General features: G+C 34.7%; 1 protein-coding gene and 1 non-coding gene across 3 annotated transcripts; both read right to left on the bottom strand.

Moving 5' to 3' along the window:
* Nucleotides 1-43: 43 nt before the first annotated feature.
* Nucleotides 44-12,391, bottom strand: LOC113846828 (zinc finger CCCH domain-containing protein 34-like). Of its 2 annotated transcripts, XM_027475515.1 has the most exons (8): nucleotides 12,102-12,391; nucleotides 11,850-11,980; nucleotides 11,584-11,729; nucleotides 11,296-11,358; nucleotides 10,940-11,059; nucleotides 10,502-10,816; nucleotides 10,101-10,421; nucleotides 44-557 (listed from the first exon to the last, which is right to left on the bottom strand). In XM_027475515.1, exons 2-8 carry the CDS (start codon nucleotides 11,935-11,937, stop codon nucleotides 156-158), a joined length of 1,455 nt encoding a protein of 484 aa, XP_027331316.1. In that variant the 5' UTR covers nucleotides 11,938-11,980; nucleotides 12,102-12,391; the 3' UTR covers nucleotides 44-155. The 2 variants fall into 2 exon arrangements, with proteins under 2 accessions (XP_027331316.1, XP_027331308.1); XM_027475507.1 differs by having other exon boundaries at nucleotides 11,850-12,391.
* Nucleotides 12,392-17,246: 4,855 nt separating this feature from the next.
* On the bottom strand, nucleotides 17,247-17,319 carry TRNAF-GAA. The gene has a single exon. It is a non-coding gene; the product is annotated as a tRNA-Phe (tRNA).
* Nucleotides 17,320-20,049: the final 2,730 nt, after the last annotated feature.

The raw sequence follows: 20,049 nt of genomic DNA, 5'->3' as shown, positions 1-20,049 counted from the left end.
CACAAAGATAATCGGTGTGATGTGTGCTAGATCTGAATGTGGATCTGGGATAACTGAAAAACAAAACCTATTGGAGGACCTCCTTGAATAATGATGTCCAGTGGAAGAATTGAGATAAAAAAAAGGAGTAATGATGAGGTATGCATTCACATTGCTTAGCTTGAGGTGTGAGAGATAATGCTACTTGTGGTGGTAGTAGCAGCTGCCGAAGGACTGGAACTCTGAGCAGATTGATAATCGGTTGATTGAGAAACAGGTCCACCAGTTGATAAGGTCAAGCCAATTGATTCAGTTAACATGCTCCTTGATGAAGACATTCTGGATGGTGTAGACTCCTTGCTGGATCCAGGGGTAGGTTGAGGCCGCAACTCGGATGATGAAGATGATTGAGCAAGAGTACCAGTTGATGAACCCACAGGATAGGGTACAACCGGCATTTCAGCCAGGGAAGAAGCAGATGGACTATAACCCTGTGATCCCACAGGATGATCAAATTTGCATGCAGAACCAAACTTACATACTCCATGCTGTGCATAATGAGTACAAGGTAATGCCCCCTGATTATCATCACACACAAACATTAAATGCTTGGCGATTAAGAAGACAGTCAAAGAAGGAAGTCAAAATATTTTTGAAAAACAATTCAACTGAACAGATAAACTTATGATTATCAAGTGATAGTTCTTTAAACATGTGAAGAGACAAACGACATGTAAATAAATTAAAATATACTTTGATACTTTCCTTGAACTGAAGTCTAAAGAAAAACATTAATGCAGGACAAGGAGAGACAGCAATAACATCTGAGAGGAACATGATAGACTAGTTTATCATATGTCAAAATAGCCACATGCAAGAAAACTAGGAAGCATTTCTAATCTGTCTATAACATGGAAACTAGAAGCAGTTCTAATTAAAAGCACAGGAAAGAAATAAAAAAAAAAAGGGCCATGAAAACAAATGTTGAACAACTCAAGCTAGTGTGGGAACACATTGAGAGACAACAAATGGCAGAGCACAAAAGCACCTATGATCTAAACAAAGAAACATGCAGCATAAGGTGTTCAGGTTTCGAGCAAATGCAATTGATGCGGCAAGTAACTCTGCACAAACCCAAATAACATGTACAATTCTTGCATTAAAACTCAATATTAGATCTAAAAGGGATCTAAAAGGCATCCCATCCTAGAATTAAAATCCAGGTATTTGAACAAGGTAAAGAATATGCAATGCTCAAACAGCCAAATGTTAAGTTTAACAGATAATAAACCAAAAGGAATTAATGGAAATTAAGTTATCACACAAGGGAATCTAGATCAAATAAGGAAAACAATGATGCTAGGGGAGATCCATAAGATGAAATAAATTACAGTACAATTAATAGCACAAAGGAAAAAGGACCTAAAAAGAACCCAAACACAATGACCATTCAAAATTAGATAATAAAGAAAAGAGTATGAAATAAAGTTCATTGAAAAATGAATACCTAAACATGATGAAAAAGATCCCATTGTTGTTAAAACACTTCCTTCATGGAAATCGGGTAACAAATTGTCAGAAAACCATCAGGAGAACCGTTATAAAAGAAATTTCAAAATGGTTTTCTTGAAAATTTAGTTTGTGACATAGTCCAATAGTATTCATTGATCTACATAACAAACTTCACTTAGGGAGATAAGACTTTGGGTAAATAATTTTCTGAAAATATTAAAAAAATTCTGAGACCTAGATTGGCTGATATGGATGGTTATTGACATTCTTGCCAATGACACTTCAACCAAGTTCTAAAGAGATGGATCTTTGCTGCCAACTCTTCTCATCAAACTAACAATCTACCGCAAAATTTCAGTGGGCACAAGCTTTTCTATTCTCAAGACCGTAGGGCTTTTGCCTAAAAAGTAAAGAGATGTGTTCAATATTAATTAAAATCATTCACAATGTCTCCTCAGCTTAAGTTTTGTGATACTAAATTGTTGTTGAAATTATAGAGATTTAGGTAAAGGAAAAGAGAAACAAAATATACTATAAAAAATATTCCCTAACGTATAGTGGTGCTATATGAAAGACAAAAACACTAAACTCTATTTCTACTAATACTAGACTGAGTGGACTCCTAATCCTAATAAAAAAAATGAAACAAATCATGAAGTATAATGAAATATGAAAAACATTTCAGAGAGATCAACTAAGATACTCAAAATATTATGACATAATAATGATATTAAGAGATACTTTCTAGATATTCTAACAATTCTTAACATTGATTATTGCAATTGCTGTCAGTTGCATCAAAATGACAGAAAATGCAGAAGTAAACACTGGTCTTTAGGGCTAACTCTAAAAGACAGCAATAAACAAAAAGAAAAGACCTGCGCAAACTAACACCAGATCAGCTTAGACTCTACCAATCTGCAAAGGAAATTGGAGCAAGCCAAATCCAGAGTTTTTAGCAGATCTAGTCCATAATGCTTGAACGACTTCTTCCACAACATAATGTATGCTATCAATCAATAAATTTGTTGTCATATCATCAATCTCAAATGTTTTATGACAGATAAGCATTTACCAGGATCCATGTAGATCAAAACAAACACATCCAAATCACTGATTTTTCAAATTATTACAGATATATTTAGCTTCATTTGATTCACACACTTGAATGAACCTTAATAAGCAACTCCTAGATTTTCCTCATGTATGTCTGTGTAATTAGTTATTATAATTTGTTGGAGATCAGCGCATATCAATCAGAATCTGCTGGAGATCAGCACATATCAATTAGAATCATCCAATTCTAATTGTACAACCCATAATAGGATTTAATATTAATAAGATTAGTTTATTTCCTTATTTAGGTACAGCATTTATAGGGAGAATTATTTTCTTGATTTTCAGGGATAGATTAAATGTACAGTTTTATTCCCTTGTATTCTATTTATACCTCTTTTGTATTTTTTCCAAATAAGAAAAATATACTTCATATTTTTCCACATGGTATCAGAGCACGATCTAAACCATCCCTAACCTAGCGCAACCAACCATGGGAGAGAACAAGGCAGAAGGTTCGGCCATTAATTTGGTCGACAGACCTGCTCTTCCTATCACTGGTCACAAGTTGAATAGCCAGAACTACCCTCAATGGGTGCGATCTGTTAAGATCTTTCTTCAGGGAAAGGGGAAGGAAGGTTACATCACAAGAGACTCTGAGGATCCAAAAAAGGATGACCCCAATCACAATAAATGGCAAATGAAAAACAGTTTAGTCATGTCATGATTGCTCAACACCATGATTAATGAAATTGGGGAAAATTTCATGTACTATGACACTGCCAAGAAGATGTGGGATGCAGTGAAGAAAACCGACTCAAATGTGGACAATACGTCTGCAGTATTTGAGATCAAGAGCTTACTCAATGACCTGCAAGGTGATTTCTCAGTTACCGAGTATTTTAATACACTCAGTCGACATTGGCAGCATCTGGACATATATGAAGACGTTCAATGGAGTTGTAACGAGGATCAGAAGTATAAAGAATTGGTGAAGAAAGATAGGATCTACAAGTTTCTATTGGGGCTGAATACAGAACTTGATGAAGTCCAGAGAAGAATCCTTGGAACCAATCTTAAAACAATTCAAAAAGTATTTTCGGAAGTGAGAAGGGAGGAGAACAGGAGGAAAGTGATGCTTGGAAAGTCAACTGTAGCCCCACCCATTGAAGGCTTAGCAATGGCAGCAAAGGGGAACCAGCCTCATCCATTTCAAGAGAAAAATCGGCCCTGGTGCGATCACTGTAGAAAACTGGGTCACACGAAGGACACCTGCTAGATCATTCATGGCAGGCCTTCAGAGGCAAAACAAACCAAAAACCTGGACAGCAAAGGTAACACAGCTGAAGTAAATTCTAACTCATCTCCATTCAGCAAGGAGTAAATGGAAGCACTACAGAAAATTCTCCAACAAACAATCAGTACAGCTGCAGTAACACAAAAATGTAATTTCTTGCATGCTCTAAATACTAGCAAAGGAAAACCAAAATCATGGATCATTGATTTAGGAGCCTCAGATCACGACTGGAAACTTAATTGTGTTTAAAAGTTATTCTCCATGCCTCAATAATTACACTATTCGAATTGCTGATGGGACTCTTTCTAAGGTCATGGGTAAAGGTTCAGTTATTATTTCACAAAATATTACCCTGAATTTAGTCCTTTATGGGCCTAAACTTGACTGTAATTTGCTGTCCATTAGTAAACTGACAAGAGACTTGAAATGTGTGCCTAAATTCTTCCCTAACCTATGTGAATTTCAGATTTTGGAGTCAGGAAAGATGATTGGCAATGCTGAAGAATGTGCTAGACTCTACCTCCTCCAAGCTGAAGCATCAAAAGCGAAACCCAAGGTCAACTCTTGTGCAACGGTACTTCCAAATAGTAAAAATTCTGTAATGTTGTGGCACTATAAGCTAGGCTACCCAAATTTTATGTATTTAAAAATAATGTTTCTCACATTATTTAATAAAAATCAGGAGTTGTTTCAATATGAAATATGCCAATTGTCCAAAATACCTGCAGCTCCTACCCGCCTCAACTCTATAAATCCTCTCAACCTTTCTCCCTAATTCATAGCGATATATAGAGACCATCACGGATAAAAAATGTCACTGGATCAAGATGGTTTGTCACCTTAATTGACAATCACACACAGGTCACTTGGGTTTTCCTAATGAAGGAAAAATCAGAAGTTGGCAGAATATTTGAACTGTTTCATACTATGGTGAAAACACAATTTCAAAGCAAAATTAAGGTGCTTAGGAATGACAATGGCCGAGAGTACTATCACTCTACACTAAATTCCTACCTTCAGAAACATGGAATCGTACATCAGAGTTCATGTGTTGATACCCCTTAGCAGAATGGGGTCGTTGAGAGAAATAATAGACACTTCCTAGAAGTGACCAGATCTCTCATGTTAGCTACAAATGTACCGAACTAATTTTGGAGAGAAGCTATCCTCTCTACCTCATCAACAAAATGCCCTCCCGAATTCTCAACTTTAACCACCCTTATTCTACTCTCCAAACGTCATACTCTACTAGGCGTATCCTTACATTCATTCCCTTAAAAATATTCGGATGCTCAGCCTTTATCCACAACCTCAATCTTCGTCGCAACAAACTTAACCCAAAATCTATCAAATGCATTTTCCTTGGCTACTCCCCCCACTAAAAGGGGTACAAATGCTATTCCCCTCAAACTAGGAAATTTTACCACACCATGGATGTCACCTTTTTTGAGAATCAGCCTTATTATCCTAAAGTTGGCATTCAAGGGGAGCAGACTTATCCAATTGAAGTGATAGAATTCCTATTTTTGGGATTTGAGCTAACCAAGCCAACTGAGACTGCACTTGCAGCAGAGGAAACTGCAGTAGATGCAATAGAAACTGCATCAACTGAATCTGCCCCAAATGCAGAGCCAGCCGAGAATGCACCTACAGAAGAGGAAACTGCACTAGAAAATGCAGAGCTAGTTGAGAATGCACCTGTAGCAGAGGAAATTGCAATAGATGCAGTAGAAATTGCACCAACTAAAGCTAGAGAAAGGACTGTACCTCAGCAGAATCAAAGTCTTGCTACACAAGGAGACAACTGGATGACGTACTTCAGGAAGAGAAGGAAGAGAGTAGAGTCCAATACAGCACTAAGGCAAAGCCATGAATCCAACCAAGCTCCAGAAAATGAGTTTTCCTTAGGTAATATTGTCTCTCATCCTGAACCTATTGATGACATTGACATTCCTATTGCCTTAAGAAAAGGGGTGAGATCTTGCACTCAACACCCCATTGAAAAATATATGTCCTATGGAAAATTGTCACAAGGGTATAGGTCTTTTGTGGCAGTTCTTGACAGCACACATATCCCAAGGAATGTTCAAGCAGCACTCCAACAACTTAAATGGACAGCAGCTGTAATAGAAGAAGTCTAGGCCTTGGTTAAAAATGGCACATGGTAAATCATCACTCTACTGAAAGGGAAGAAATCAATTGGATGCAAGTGGATATTCTCCATCAAATACAATGCCAATGGTAGTATAAACTGGTACGAAGCCCAACTGGTGGCAAAAGGTTTTACCCAATTGTATGGAGTGGACTACGAGAGACTTTTGCACCGGTGGTCAAACTCAATTCAATCTGAGTCATACTCTCTTTAGCTGCAAATTTAGATTGGCCACTCTATCAACTAGACATCAAGAATGTCTTCCTAAACGGTGAACTAGAAAAAGAAGTCTATATGCAAATTCTCCCGGGACTTGAATCATCCAGAACCTTAAGCATAGTGTGCAGGCTCTGAAAATCTCTATATTGCCTTAAACAATCTCCGAGAGCGTGGTTTGATAGATTGACTCGTGTTGTCAAGGAAGATAGGTTCAACCAATGTCAAACAGATCACACTATGTTTGTCAAAAACTCAATGGAAGGGAAGGTAGCCTTGTTCATTGTTTATGTTGATGATATTGTTATCACACTAAACGATTATGATCAAATCCAGCATCTAAAAGGACTTTTGGCCAAAGAATTTGAAGTCAAGGACTTTGGACAGCTCAAATATTTTCTAGGGATCGAAGTTGCTTGGACACAGAATGGTATTTATGTGTCACAAAGGAAATACACACTGAACTTACTTCAAGAAACCGGCATGCTTGGATGCAAGGCAGCCAAAGCCAATACTCCCATAGAATTGGAAAAGAGAGGTGAAGAAGCAAGTCCACCAGCTGATAAAGATAGATATCAAAGCCTAGTTGGGAAGCTAATCTACCTAACTCACACTAGGCCCGACATTGGGTTTGTTGTGAGCTTGACTAGTCGCTATACATCTAATCCAACTGAGACCCACATGAAAGCGGCGAACAGAATACTCCAATACCTTAAAGGTACATCAGGTCGAGGGCTCTACTTCAAGAAGAACTCAGACTAAGGCATTGAAGTCTATACTGACTCGGATTAGGCAGGATGCTCCTCTTACAATGCTCCTCTTACAGGAAATCAACTACAGGCTACTGCTCCTTTGTGTGGATAAACTTGGTGACTTGAAGAAGCAAGAAGCAGTCTGTGGTGGCAAGGAGTGTTGCAGAAGCTGAATTCAGAGCTATGGCTCAAATGTATATTTGAAGGAATCTGGCTTAAGAGGTTGCTGGATAAAATCAAAATTCCTATTAATTACACTATGAGGATATTATGTGACAACAAAGCTGCTATAAGCATTGCAAAGAACTCAATCCACCATGATAGAACAAAGCATGTGGAGATTGACCGACACTTCATTAAAGAAAAAATTGACCATGACATTATAAGAGTTGACCATGTTCCATCATACAAACAAACAGTAGACAGCCTAACAAAAGCTCTCCCAAGGAACACATACGAAAACATTAGATCCAATCTGAGTATGATAGACATCTACCACCCAAATTGAGGGGGAGTGTTGGAGATAAGCACATATCAATCAAAATCATCTAATTCTAATTTGTACAGCCCATAATAGGATTTAATGTTAATAAGATTAGTTTATTTCCTTATTTAGGTACAACATTTATAAGGAGAATTATTTCCTTGATTTTCAGGGATAGATTAAATGTACAGTTTTATTCCCTTGTATTCTATTTATACCTCTTTTGTATTTTTCCCAAATAAGAAAAATATACTTCATATTTTTTCGCATAATTCTGTTTATTTAGCTAGAAAACTATATGCCAAGATCCATGTCTTAAATCCCATAAACTTAAGACAGCTATTGAGTATTGACAATTGACACTCCACAACTTACTGAGGAAACATAATGTTTTAATTATATTAACAGAATCAGAATATTGATCTCCCTTAGAAACCTAAAAAATCATGTTAGTCTGACTCCCAACCATAAGCCATGACAGGAGCAGCAGGTCATAACAAAGACTAAAAAGAATCCTGGACAAAAATGACCATCAAAATCAAAACAATCTAAGAGACGTTTCCTAAAGCCAAAAGAAGTGAATAGATGAACTGTCAAGTAAGAAATTTTCTGATGAGCCAAACTGATCTACATATAGGAATATGATTCCTAACCTGATGTTGTTGGCTACTGGAGAAAATGTAAGGAGACAATGGCGGGTTTATCCCTAATTTGATTCTTCCATAGACTTCAGTTTTAGTTCCTGCCATTCATGATAACCACTCTTAAGACTATGTGCAATGATGTGTAAATGTGTGTATTTTAAGCAACATGATGTGTCAATTTCACCAACTCACACACCAGACTACTCTCTCCCCACCCCATTCACCCCCTTCCTTGTGGAGAATGAAGATCTCTGAGTACAAACTAAACTTGTATGCAGACTAGTTATTGGCATAAGAATCTTAAAAATTACATTATATTCATCTACAAGATCGCTAAATACCAACTCACCTTGTTTTTGATAATGACATCTAAGCGAGAAATATAGCCGCGCACCGCACACTAGGCATAGATTTTCAACCTTGTTCCAATCATTCACTCAACTACACTGAACCATTCTCAATTTGGGATCAGCATTTATTTCTGACTCAGTTTGCTAGCCCTAGTCATGTGTATGACATAAAGATTATGATTAAATTTTAACACTTGGAACAATGGGTTAAGGTTTGACAGTTTGAACAATGGGTTATTCACCAAATGTTGTTACGTTTCAAAGTAGCAACTTACCACCCTATGTATAAATGAGTACTCCATAATAATATTGTAACAGCTGCATTTGGTATCATAAGATCATTACCCAGTAATCAATGCCATGTTAAGTTGTTAACATACAGGAGTTCATAAGTTTTAATCTACAGGCAAGCTACTAAAATAGGACATATGGTTTACATGAAAATTATTTCTTTTCATTTCCATTTCTCTCTTTATGATGATTAAAACGAAAAAATATAAAGATTTTCAGGGCTATAATAAAACTTTTATGTATCAAAATTCAAAAAGATGAAAGTTTCCATAGGTGTGGGAAAGATGTATATGCTGACCAAAAAAGGATAAACATGAAATAAATTTGTTACTGGTAGCAGATCTAACTAAAATATGCAGGACAAGAAATTTCCCAGGAGTACATGCAGGAAAAGAAATGTCAATACATTAATGTGAGAACTCCGTACTAATTAAGGAGAAGACACTAATCAAAGAAGCATTGCATTCAAATACAACAGAACATGATAATCTCAATCGCAAGTCTTTTTTATCTTTAAGTATTTTCTTAAAAACTTTAAGAAGAGTCGCTGTAAGCTTTAACTGTTTAGAGTAAACAGTATTCCTTGCTCTGGCAGAGAACATGTCCATACTGAAAGATTTTGAAGAGGATCTTACTGACGGAACTTACCTGACTACAGTCATAGTGATCAGAGTGAAATATTTAACAGAACATACACCTAAATGAAGAACAGGATGCACCACAAAAATGAATATACAACAAAATGGGGATTCCACTCTCATAAAGGTACAGTAAAGCCCAGGTGACAATATAAAACCAACAGTTTTAAGTCTGTGTTTCATATTTTGCTAGAAGAATCCCCAGAAGCCTACAAATGTAAGAGTTTAAATATTGTCCAACTTTATGATTAAAACACTCATCCACTGGCCATTTATAATATTATTTCATCAAATGGTCATTAACCTAATTTTTAAAGATTGTACAGGCGTTATATAACCCAACATGAATGCATGACACATGACAATATAAAGACAGAGGCTCACCATCCCAGAAAAGTTTATCTTAAAAATAATCAAAGCACAAGAACAAGGAAAAATAGCTCCTATTATAATTGTTTTCTAAACGATGAATGGCAAACGAAACTTGAGTTTCAGTAAAGAAAGCTTCAAATCCTACAAACAAAAATAAAATGATACAAAGGTAGTTTGGTTTTACGTCACAAATAGCAATTACTAGAAAACTACTAAATTCTATTGGACAGGGAAAATGGATTAACAAGTAACAACAAAGCTTTTTCCTACTATGTTGAAGAGGGGAGATTAAGCATATGTAATTCATAACTCAATAAGAGGAGCCACATTACAGAGAAGTTGAGAGGCAATCATTACCGGGCGCAAAGGAAGACCTGCAGGACTAAGAATCACATTCACTTTTGGTGCATTCGCATCTGGAGGAGGGTGATACCTATATGATGGACCAAATTTAACTTCCCCCGTTTTCCCGTAATACTGATATTCTGGGTGATTAGGCCCATCTGGAAATGCCTGCTCCTTCTGACTACTGCTAGGTGGACCAACTGAGGAACCAGAAGGTTGATAAGGTCCAGGATATGCAGCTGCTGATGAAGGTAGCTGGGTCATCCCGTACAGGTGTGCTGAAGCAACATTGGATGGAGTACCAGAAGGAAGTACAGGGCCTGTTGCAGGAGCCTGCACCAAGAGCTCAACAGTTACCTTTTCAATGAAAGCATACATATGACTAAGCAGTTGAAAAGAAATGCTCGACCTACTTGATAAGGACCCCAGCCAGAAATAGGGACCATGGCAGGGGACAATACCACAGGTCCATAGGGGCTCTGGACTAATGAGCCAGGCATCAGAGGTGGCCTTGCAACCAGTACACCAATTTGCTGGGATGAAGGACCGGGTGGAGGCTGTACGGTTGAATATAATGGAGAAGGTACAGGTACAGGTAAAGGCGAAACTGGGGCAACTGGTGATGGTGCTGGAATTTGGACCCCAGCAGGAAGCGGATGATGAAATTTACAAGTTGCACCAAACTTACATTGCCCCGTCTTCACATAATAGGAACACTCTTTCTCACCCTGTTAATTTTTATATTTTATAAACATTCAAATTCAAATCAAAATCTTTCAGCGAGTAGAAATGAGATTGTACAATCACAAAACATGCTAAACTTTATGCAGTAGCTACAAAGCAATACAGACCGGTCGCAACGGATATCCATAATAATTAAGTGACACAACGGTGGCACTCCCTCCAGCCTGCCGAGGGTGGTGGTACTTGCAAGAAGCACCGAATTTACATGATCTGGTCCTCATATAATACTGCATTTCGAGCATCAGCAGATATAATAATCAACACAAAAGGAAAGTCACAAACTTCAAAGACAACCAAAATAAAAAACATAACCACACTCCACCCCGAACATATGTAGATGACTGTCTTGAACACATTATTTTGCTTTCGCACAAAAACAAGAAGTTACAGTGGTAACGTCAAAGGCAATCATTTGATAAGTGCCCCCATAGTTTTTACTATTTAGCAGAACCGTATAAAGCACCTGGCACACAGGCTGGCCTACTCGCTCCGGATACTCCCCCACAGTCCTCTCAGCTCCAACAACCTAAGCAACACACACAAACATCTGCAAATTACGAAACACTAAACCACAGCACACAATGCAAACATCTTAATTCTTAACCAAGTGAAACAATGAAAAGTTGAAAACTAAGAGCCTCATGATTCAGCAAGATCAAACCAAACTGCAAACAGCCAAACAAAGAAGCACATGATCACATTAAAGAGAAACCCTTAACACATAAGAATTAACCAGCAACAACAAATTTACCGCAGCACGGTCACGTGGATGGTTGAACCGACACCGAGAACCGAAGCCACAGAAACCGGTCCTCAAATAGTAGGTGCAATCAGCCTCATTGGGGCGTTGCGGATACGATTCCTCTGCAGCACCCAATCCCAATTGCCACATAGGCTCTGCATTTTTCACAATCAAGATCGAACCCCGTTCACAACACGCCACATTCTCCCAAAACCACAAATCACAATCACTTAAACCAAAACAAAACCAACCAGAGAAACAACAAATATACATACCTTCGAGCCCGGTTTCTCCACCGGTTCCGGTCCATTCCGGCGACGGATCAGACCGCGAACCTTCACTGAACTGGCCGTACTGCTCCATTGCACCGACCCGAACCGGAGAACGGAGCTGATTGCACGGTTATCTGAAAAGCACGTTCAACGGAGAATGAGAGGCTCCGATCAAATGGACGTTTGATTGTAGACAGAGAAAGTAGAGAGAGAAGAAAATGAGGTTGGAATTTCTGGGGTTTCTCTCTCTCTAACTCGCAGAGACAGCGTTTGTCTCTCTCTCTCTTTCTCTCTCTCTCAGTCACTCACTGCTCACTTTCTCTTTCAGTTTCAAAGCGTTGTTCTGATTTTTGATCTTTCTATGCTCTTTACTCTGTGAGGGGCTTCTTTTATTGGTCTGTGAGTTTGTTGGTTGGTTTTATTTATATGCACCCGCCAACACAAAAATTACCGAATATATAATCTCCATTCGTTTTTGGCATTATTCCGATTATTAAAAGGAAAACATTTACGAATATTAATGAGAATCTACGGAAGGCAAAATATTGTGAGTGAAGCTGATTTGATTTGGGACTGAGCTTTGGAGCAGGTGGAATGGGCTGAGGCTGAGGCTGAGGCTGAGGCTGAGGCGTGTGCGATTTTGGCTTCGGGAGGAAGCTTTTTTAAATCACCATAATGCCCTTCATTTTCAACATGTGGAATAGTGGACTCAATACATCATGGGACATGACAGACTTGTCCTTTTGCATTACCTTAATACAATTAATTAATTATTTAATAATCAATCTTGTGGGCTATGGCTGACCGGTGATGACAACAGATGCAAAAAAGAGAATGCGATAGATGCTGTTGGCTCCACGTGGCATAAAAGGAGGATCTTCCTTAAAAGGGGTAAAAGGTCACATGAATTTACCATGTAACCAGGATTATCGGATACTTTCCCACACACAAACTTTAAGTACACAACAGTTATGCATGCCCTAACCTATTCTCCTCTCTGTCAGACTTATAAATTAATAATTGATAAACGTCTCTATTGCCATTTATGCAGTAGCATCAATATGGCCCTTCTCACCCGACTGACTCTAACTCTCTAAAATAAGTATTTTTTTTGTTATTAATATTTTTCCATTCTTATATATGTAACTTAGTTCTGTGTTTTATAATGTAATAAAAATTCACTTTATGTTCAAGGTAAAGGTGGTCTTTTAGGATACAACACTTTTTCAACCGTCGTTTTGTTGAGAGAATGTTTTCTCATCACAACACGTTTTAGATGTGGCCTATTTTATTAGCCTAATATCATAAACTATAAATTACTTTTGCTTCTCAATATTTTATAACTATGCGAGATTATGCCTCACAATATTTTATAAGTTAGTCACACTTCCGTCATTTATTGTATATTTAGATGAGAGATCAAATAAAATAATGATTTATGGTCTTTTAGGCATTTTAACCGATTAAGCTCGTATCGAATTTAATTGAATCAAACGAAAATATTAGTTTTAATTCAAATTTAAGAAATAAATTTAAGCTCTACGATGGGCGTATTTATATTATGTTACATTGAATTAATGATGGATTGCCAATTAAAGTGTATACGTCATTGATAACTAAATAACGTGATTATTATAAAATTAAATCTTATGTTAATTTCTTTTCATTTTCTTCGCTAATGTTACTCTCTTACAAAATTTCTTTAATGTTTCTTAGATGAAAATGAAGGTTAGTTATGTCCCATGGCAAATGGAAAACAGGAGATAATAGCCCTCGGATTTTTCTCCGTGTGTGCGTGGAAAATCCTTTGATGTCGGAAAGTGTATATCAGTATTACTTTGACCAATTTGACTTGAGTTCAATGAATTTGTTTAATTAAGGAAGATAAATTTCTCTCAACATATTTTTTTAATAGGTAATACTCATATTTGTTACTTTATTTAATAAAGCTTAAAGCAAGTAATCTTACATAGCACAAATATTTTGTAAAATCCATATAAAATATAAATTGAAATAATAAAAAAATTTAATTTATTTAATAGAATATGATTTTACTAATAATAAAAATGTATATTAAAATACAACAATACAAACATTTTTAGTTTTCAATTTCAAAAAATATTAAAGATGTTCGAAGTTAAAATCGCTTCAGTTAATGAATATTCAATATTGTATCTAAATTACGAGTCAATAAATATTAATATACTAGCCTAAAAGCTAACAACTAAGAAACAACAAACATTCATAGAGAGAGGCATATAATTTTTAATATAGATTTATATTGTTATCATTGTTTTTTTTTTTTTTGTCTTAGCCTCTTTTTTGTGAATGGGTTATGAAGTTGCTTCCATGTTTTGGGAGGACATGGGACTATGATTGCTTTGAATTTGCGGCGCAAAGATATCATAGATAGAAAAATGCCTTTGAAGGAGAGGAAAGATGATTCACATTTAATCATGTCTATCCAAGGATACTTAAAATGTCATTAAAACGATGTAAACAAAAATAATAATAATAATATTAAGTGGAAAGAAAAATTATACTATAAAAAAATAAATGCATGATTCGTAATAGTGGATTAAATTTGAGACTGGACTATAATTTATTTTTCAAAACAGAAAATTATTTTTAAACAGTAATTAAACATGTTTTAGACACCTAATAAATTATATATCCACAATTTTACTTATTTTTTACAAAAAAATATTTTTTATAAATATTTATCACATGCAAAAGAAAGTTCTTATATTAAATTGAGACATTTTTTTTTGTTCGTTTTTTAATGAAAGCATTAGATTTTACCGTGAGTTTAAATTCATAACTAAAAAATATTAACACGATATTGCAAAAAGGAAATAAAAATCAAACAACGTATAATGTATTTTACATTTTTTTTCAGTCTATGACATGATTTTAAATCAATTAATAAACAATATATTCATTAACACACTTTTAAATATAATTAAAATTTATTAGATGTTAAAAAAGTGAGAGTGTATTAAAAATATTAAATAAAATATTTTAAATTATGATTTAAACATTAATATCTCACAAAGTAATTAATTATAATTCGAATTCTGACAGAAATGAATATTTATATTTGGTTTGAATATACCTGGAAAAGAATTCACCTCTTATAAAAATTTAAAAAAAATCTGCTTGATTGTATGTTTTCTCTTTTATAAATAAAAATTCATTCAAAATATTTGTATAATTTTATAAATTTATTATTTTATTTCTTTTCATTTTTCCTCTTCATCCTCCTTTCTGCGTTTTTCTTTTTTCAATTTCTTTGCCAAACATTGCGCGTGTCCCGCTCAACCCACTTCCTGATTAGCTTGCGTCGATGTGGACCACACGCCCTCCGAAGCGCGTGAGATATTTCGTGGCGGAGAAGCGATAACGAAGAGAAAGTAAAAAAATTCCAACGGCTAGATCTGATACAAGAATGAAACGAACGATTTAAGATATTTCTTCCGTACAATTGTGAGATGTGACTGAAAGCCTTTTTAAAAATATCTTTTATTATTAATTTAACTTAAATATAACATTAATTTACAGTAAAACGCACTATTATTCATTTATTATAAAATCAAACTTAATTTAAGAGAATTTTTTCAGGTCCGATAAGTGGTGTGGGGAGTGTTATTATGGTGCAAAGTCCACGGGATTATACTTATGATGTGAGCAAAATGACCGGGTGCTGCCGGTGCGGATGCCCCGTTAACAGGGGTTATGAAACTGGCTAAAGTGGTGAACGGGTAGAAAGTAGGTCCTGATGTCACTGCCCAGATTTCGTAATAGCAACAAGCACTCAGCTCAGCTTAGTGACAAAAATGTCGGTGATTTTATTTTTTTCTTTCTTTAATGTTTGATTGCACACTTTTCTTTTCTTTTTCCTTTCTTTTTAAACCATCTGTTTTAGTTGGGAATTTGTGAGGTTAATTTTTTTGTTCATATTCGAGGCTTTACTATATTGTATTTTATTTAAACAAAATTAACAATGTCTTTTTTTAGTATTATTTATAATAAATAATTATTAGTATTTATTTTATCTTAATTATAAAAAAATTAAATGCATTAATTGTTAATTTTTTTATATTTTTATTTATTATAAGATTTATTTAACTAGCTATATTTATTTACTTAATATAAGACCCAAATTTATTATTTAACATCATAACTATTTTTAGAATTGAACATCCATTTTATGACATGTAATTATTTTTTATTTGTTTTGCCAAATTAAGTATTTAATTTTTTATTAAAGAGAAAATACATAAATAGACAAACTATAGAATACGTAAATTATCTAAAACTAAAATAATTAAAAATAATATTATTTAAACTATTAATCGAAATTAGGTAAAATATTATTTGATGAAAAATGCTATTTTTACAGTATATTTAGAGAAATAACATTATCACAAACTTTAATTTGTTGTGAACCTAGCATATATGTAGGTATGAGTTGTAAATATGTTTTGATGGTACTAAGGAACAATAAATGGGGTGATTTGCTTTTCTTTGTATCTTTGGATTTGGAAAAGAAAAGATTGAGGAGGAAGTGAGGGAATGGAAATGAATGTGAGTTAAAAAAGCAAGTCCGCATGGGCATGGAGGGTAGTGGGGTTTGACTAAAGACAACACTAATGCAGACTTTGCTACTTCCTAGACATCCATAATGCATTATGCTTTCAGAGGATCACGTTGACGCCAAAATGGCCTATTTTCTGTCCATTCAATGGGCTACGAATCTTCCGCTTTTGCCTCACATGCATCCACTGCTCTGCTCTTCTTCTGTTTGCATTATTATTTTTGTGTATATGTACACACATATGCATGCCATTTCCAAGTTTAGTTATATATGTTTGTGTGTGTTATAAAAAAACCAAGAAATGTATATAGTGAAAGCAATGCGGGCAAGTGTGGGAGTGTTTACTCTTACTCTCAAAAACATGTCTATAAATCTAGGTGCATTGCAATATAATTACGAGTTGTTTTATTCCTTTTTGGTTCTCTAGTTAAGTTTGACTTTTATAGTTAATTAAGGAGCAGGTGTAAGAAAAGTCAAAACTGCAAAAGTAGGACACATTGAAGACCTATAAGAATGAATGGAAACTAGAAAGCCTCGACCTCGTTGAGTGCGTATGAAGAATATTATTAGTTGAATGGCAGAAGGATATTATATAGGAGAGGTTGTCCCCCATCTTAAGGACATGTTTATTCTTTCTCATAGACTTATGTTAATTACCTATGTTAGCAAGATGTCCATCGCCAATCATTATTATTTAACTTGTTCTTCAAATGTGGTTTTATTTAACAACTTGTTAGGTTATGTACCCGCAACACAAATAATAATAATAAACACCAAAACATGTCCTTTTGTTTAAAATAGAATGCGGTGAGCGTGGATCGAACACGCGACCTTCAGATCTTCAGTCTGACGCTCTCCCAACTGAGCTATCCCCGCAGTCGATAAATGTTAAAATTTGTTATATCTTATTTCTAATATAATGTTTTTTTCCTCTCTGTTTTATAGTCTCTCATTATTTAGCCAATAATTTGAAAAATATTTTAAAAAATGCGATATTGACATTCTTCTTGTATGTTATAGATATTTGATGTAATACAAATTATTGAATAAGTTATTATTGAAACATTCCTAATAATATTAACACTGGGCACAGTGACGTAAAACAAAGCTCTTGAATGAACGCCATGTGCTTACGTTTCAAAAAATCACCTCTCACCTGCACATTGCAGGAACCAAAAAATAAAGTGAAAACGACCAAATTCTCCAAACAAGAGGAAATTCTGAGACAAAAATGTAAGATTCCCATAATGGTAAGTGGAAGCAACCCTTCTGATATAATCACTCAATGCAATGAAAGTAGCTTCCGCTGTGAAAAGCATAGTCCAAAACCTTGTCCTTCTTTAAGTTTCTCTTGTGGAATGCATTTAAATGCATAAGAGACATTATTGTTCCTACTATAAAGTATACATTATTGATAAATAAAATCTTTTCTTTTTTTCTGGCACATTAGAAACTGTAGTTCATCAAGATCAAAGTAGTTGCATGAGAAGGGAACTTGAAGAGATTCATCTACTCCCACTTCTTTATGCAAACCATTATGTCAACCTTTATACAAACCTAAACAATTGCTCTTTGTTGACCGCTTAAACATTTATCAATGGGCTTAGAAGAAAGTCAAGAAGGTAATAAAAATAAAAATGAAAGATCAAGAACAAAAAAGCAGATGAATATGAAGGAATGATGAGGATATTCTCAAATATTTTTAAAAAATGACCGGAGAGATAATAAAAACAATAAAAAAGAGAGAGTCAAATTCGCTTAGTTTTTTTTTTTAAAAATGATTAGTTTTTAAATGTTAAAAAAACACAAGTTTCACATAAATTAAACTAAAAGGATAAAGATACGTTAGCCTTCAAGTAAATTATTATACATTGAAGCAATTTTTACCAATGTATGAATCAGTTGGCACAATGTTGTCTTGTAGTTTAACCAATAGTTTGAATTTGAGACTTAAATATGTAAGTAACTTTATTAAATATTTAGAAGAAGAAAAAATGTTGTATTAATTTTGCTTAGCTTAAGCAAGATTGTCTCATATGAAAGGTCTAGAAAAAACTTTTAAACAAATTAATCATTTTAGATATCTTATTTGTAAACAGACTTTTTAAAACAAAATTAAGTCGCTAGACAAACATTGAATATTTATTCATTGAATATAGAATTCCATGAATATAAATATTTGTTACATTGATAACGACTCTAAAAACTATTTATTTAATTGTCAAAATTTTCAAACTATTGACTTAAATAATTGCGTTACATGGAAGCCATAAATTAATTAGAAATATACTGACGTTGTACATATTTATTTTGAGTTGAAGAATAAAAAAAGGGATGGTCTTTTCGTATTTGCCATCGACATTGCCTTTCTTCTCCACAATCAAAGCTACTATCGAAGGCTCTGAAATCACGTCTCCAATTAGGCATCTTCACCGAGCAATCATATGTTGGGTTCAAAAATTTACCACCACAAAACTTGAAAGATGCTTTTGGATTCAATTTATATATTGAAGTATACCACCAATTATTTGGATCATAGCATACCATAGTCACTTCATTTTTATTCATTTCATATTTTGGAACGTCATCACCTATATGATTTTCAATGGAAAGTGTATATGGCGGTGCTCCAAAGCATTCCCAAGTCCATGCATCTGATACCTTAGAAAACAATATCAACATTAAAATAATTTGCACTGCACCGTTTGTGTGAATCATAGAGATAGCACTGCCCAGTGATTTTTCTTTCATTGTTGCCATTCATAAGAGTCCTAAGATTGATCATGATGTTCACATTATGACCCTTAAATAGATAAAAGTAGAAGTCGTTATAATATTTAAAAGGGAAAACTCCTGAAGTACACTTTAATTTGTGTAATGTTAAACAAACTCCATTAATTATTTACATAAATGAAATATGGGACCATGCACGTTTGAAGATTATAAACAGAGTCAGGGTATTAAAGATAATTTTAAAATGAAAACCACATGAAAGAATATTCAATGAAAACCTTAAAGGACATATAATTAATGTAAAGAATAAATTACCTTACACATTATGTTGCATAATAAACTTGATCAAAAGGTATTCTGCTAATATATTAGAGTCAATCAATCTCGATGCGAGAAAATTTAGGCTTTTTGGCATGATTGCCTTTTGAATTACTAAGCAATCGCCATTCTTATCTCACTTCCCAGCTACATCTTCACCTAAATTACAACGATACGGGTCAGCGCTTGCTTTTGGTGACCATTCAGATAAGTCTTGCATTTATTGAACAAAGGTAAGGTTAGTGAGTTTCTTTGTTTTGCAACACGGATATTCAAGTATTGGAATGGGCTTTTGTGTAGGGATTGTTTTCAAGTGCCTCCCAAGTTTGTGAGTGTAACATGACTTGTGTACGCTACCACCATATGTTGTGCATTGTCACATTCATCTTTTAAGAACAGGCTGGAATTTTTTTTCCCATTTAAACTATTTTTCAACAACCTATGCCCATTTTTGTTCCCGGTTTTAACTTTTTCACCGTTGGACGAGGCTTGAAGGGAAACTCGAACCAATATTGAACAAAGACCAAGTAGATTGCAAGGTAATTTGTTTTTCGG

Source organism: Abrus precatorius, unplaced genomic scaffold, assembly GCF_003935025.1.
Source record: "Abrus precatorius isolate BTA unplaced genomic scaffold, Abrus_2018 Scaffold10, whole genome shotgun sequence".
In the NCBI taxonomy this organism is placed as follows: Eukaryota; Viridiplantae; Streptophyta; class Magnoliopsida; order Fabales; family Fabaceae; genus Abrus; species Abrus precatorius.
This window is presented reverse-complemented; position numbering and strand designations above follow the sequence as displayed.

Excerpts from the sequence above, each read along its gene's own strand:
- LOC113846828 (XM_027475507.1), bottom strand. The coding sequence starts at position 11,937 with ATGGAGCAGTACGGCCAGTTCAGTGAAGGTTCGCGGTCTGATCCGTCG. Across the intron at positions 11,730-11,849 it reads TGGAGAAACCGGGCTCGAAG|AGCCTATGTGGCAATTGGGA; the intron begins GTATGTATATTT and ends TGAAAAATGCAG. Across the intron at positions 11,060-11,295 it reads TAGGCCAGCCTGTGTGCCAG|TATTATATGAGGACCAGATC; the intron begins GTGCTTTATACG and ends CTCGAAATGCAG.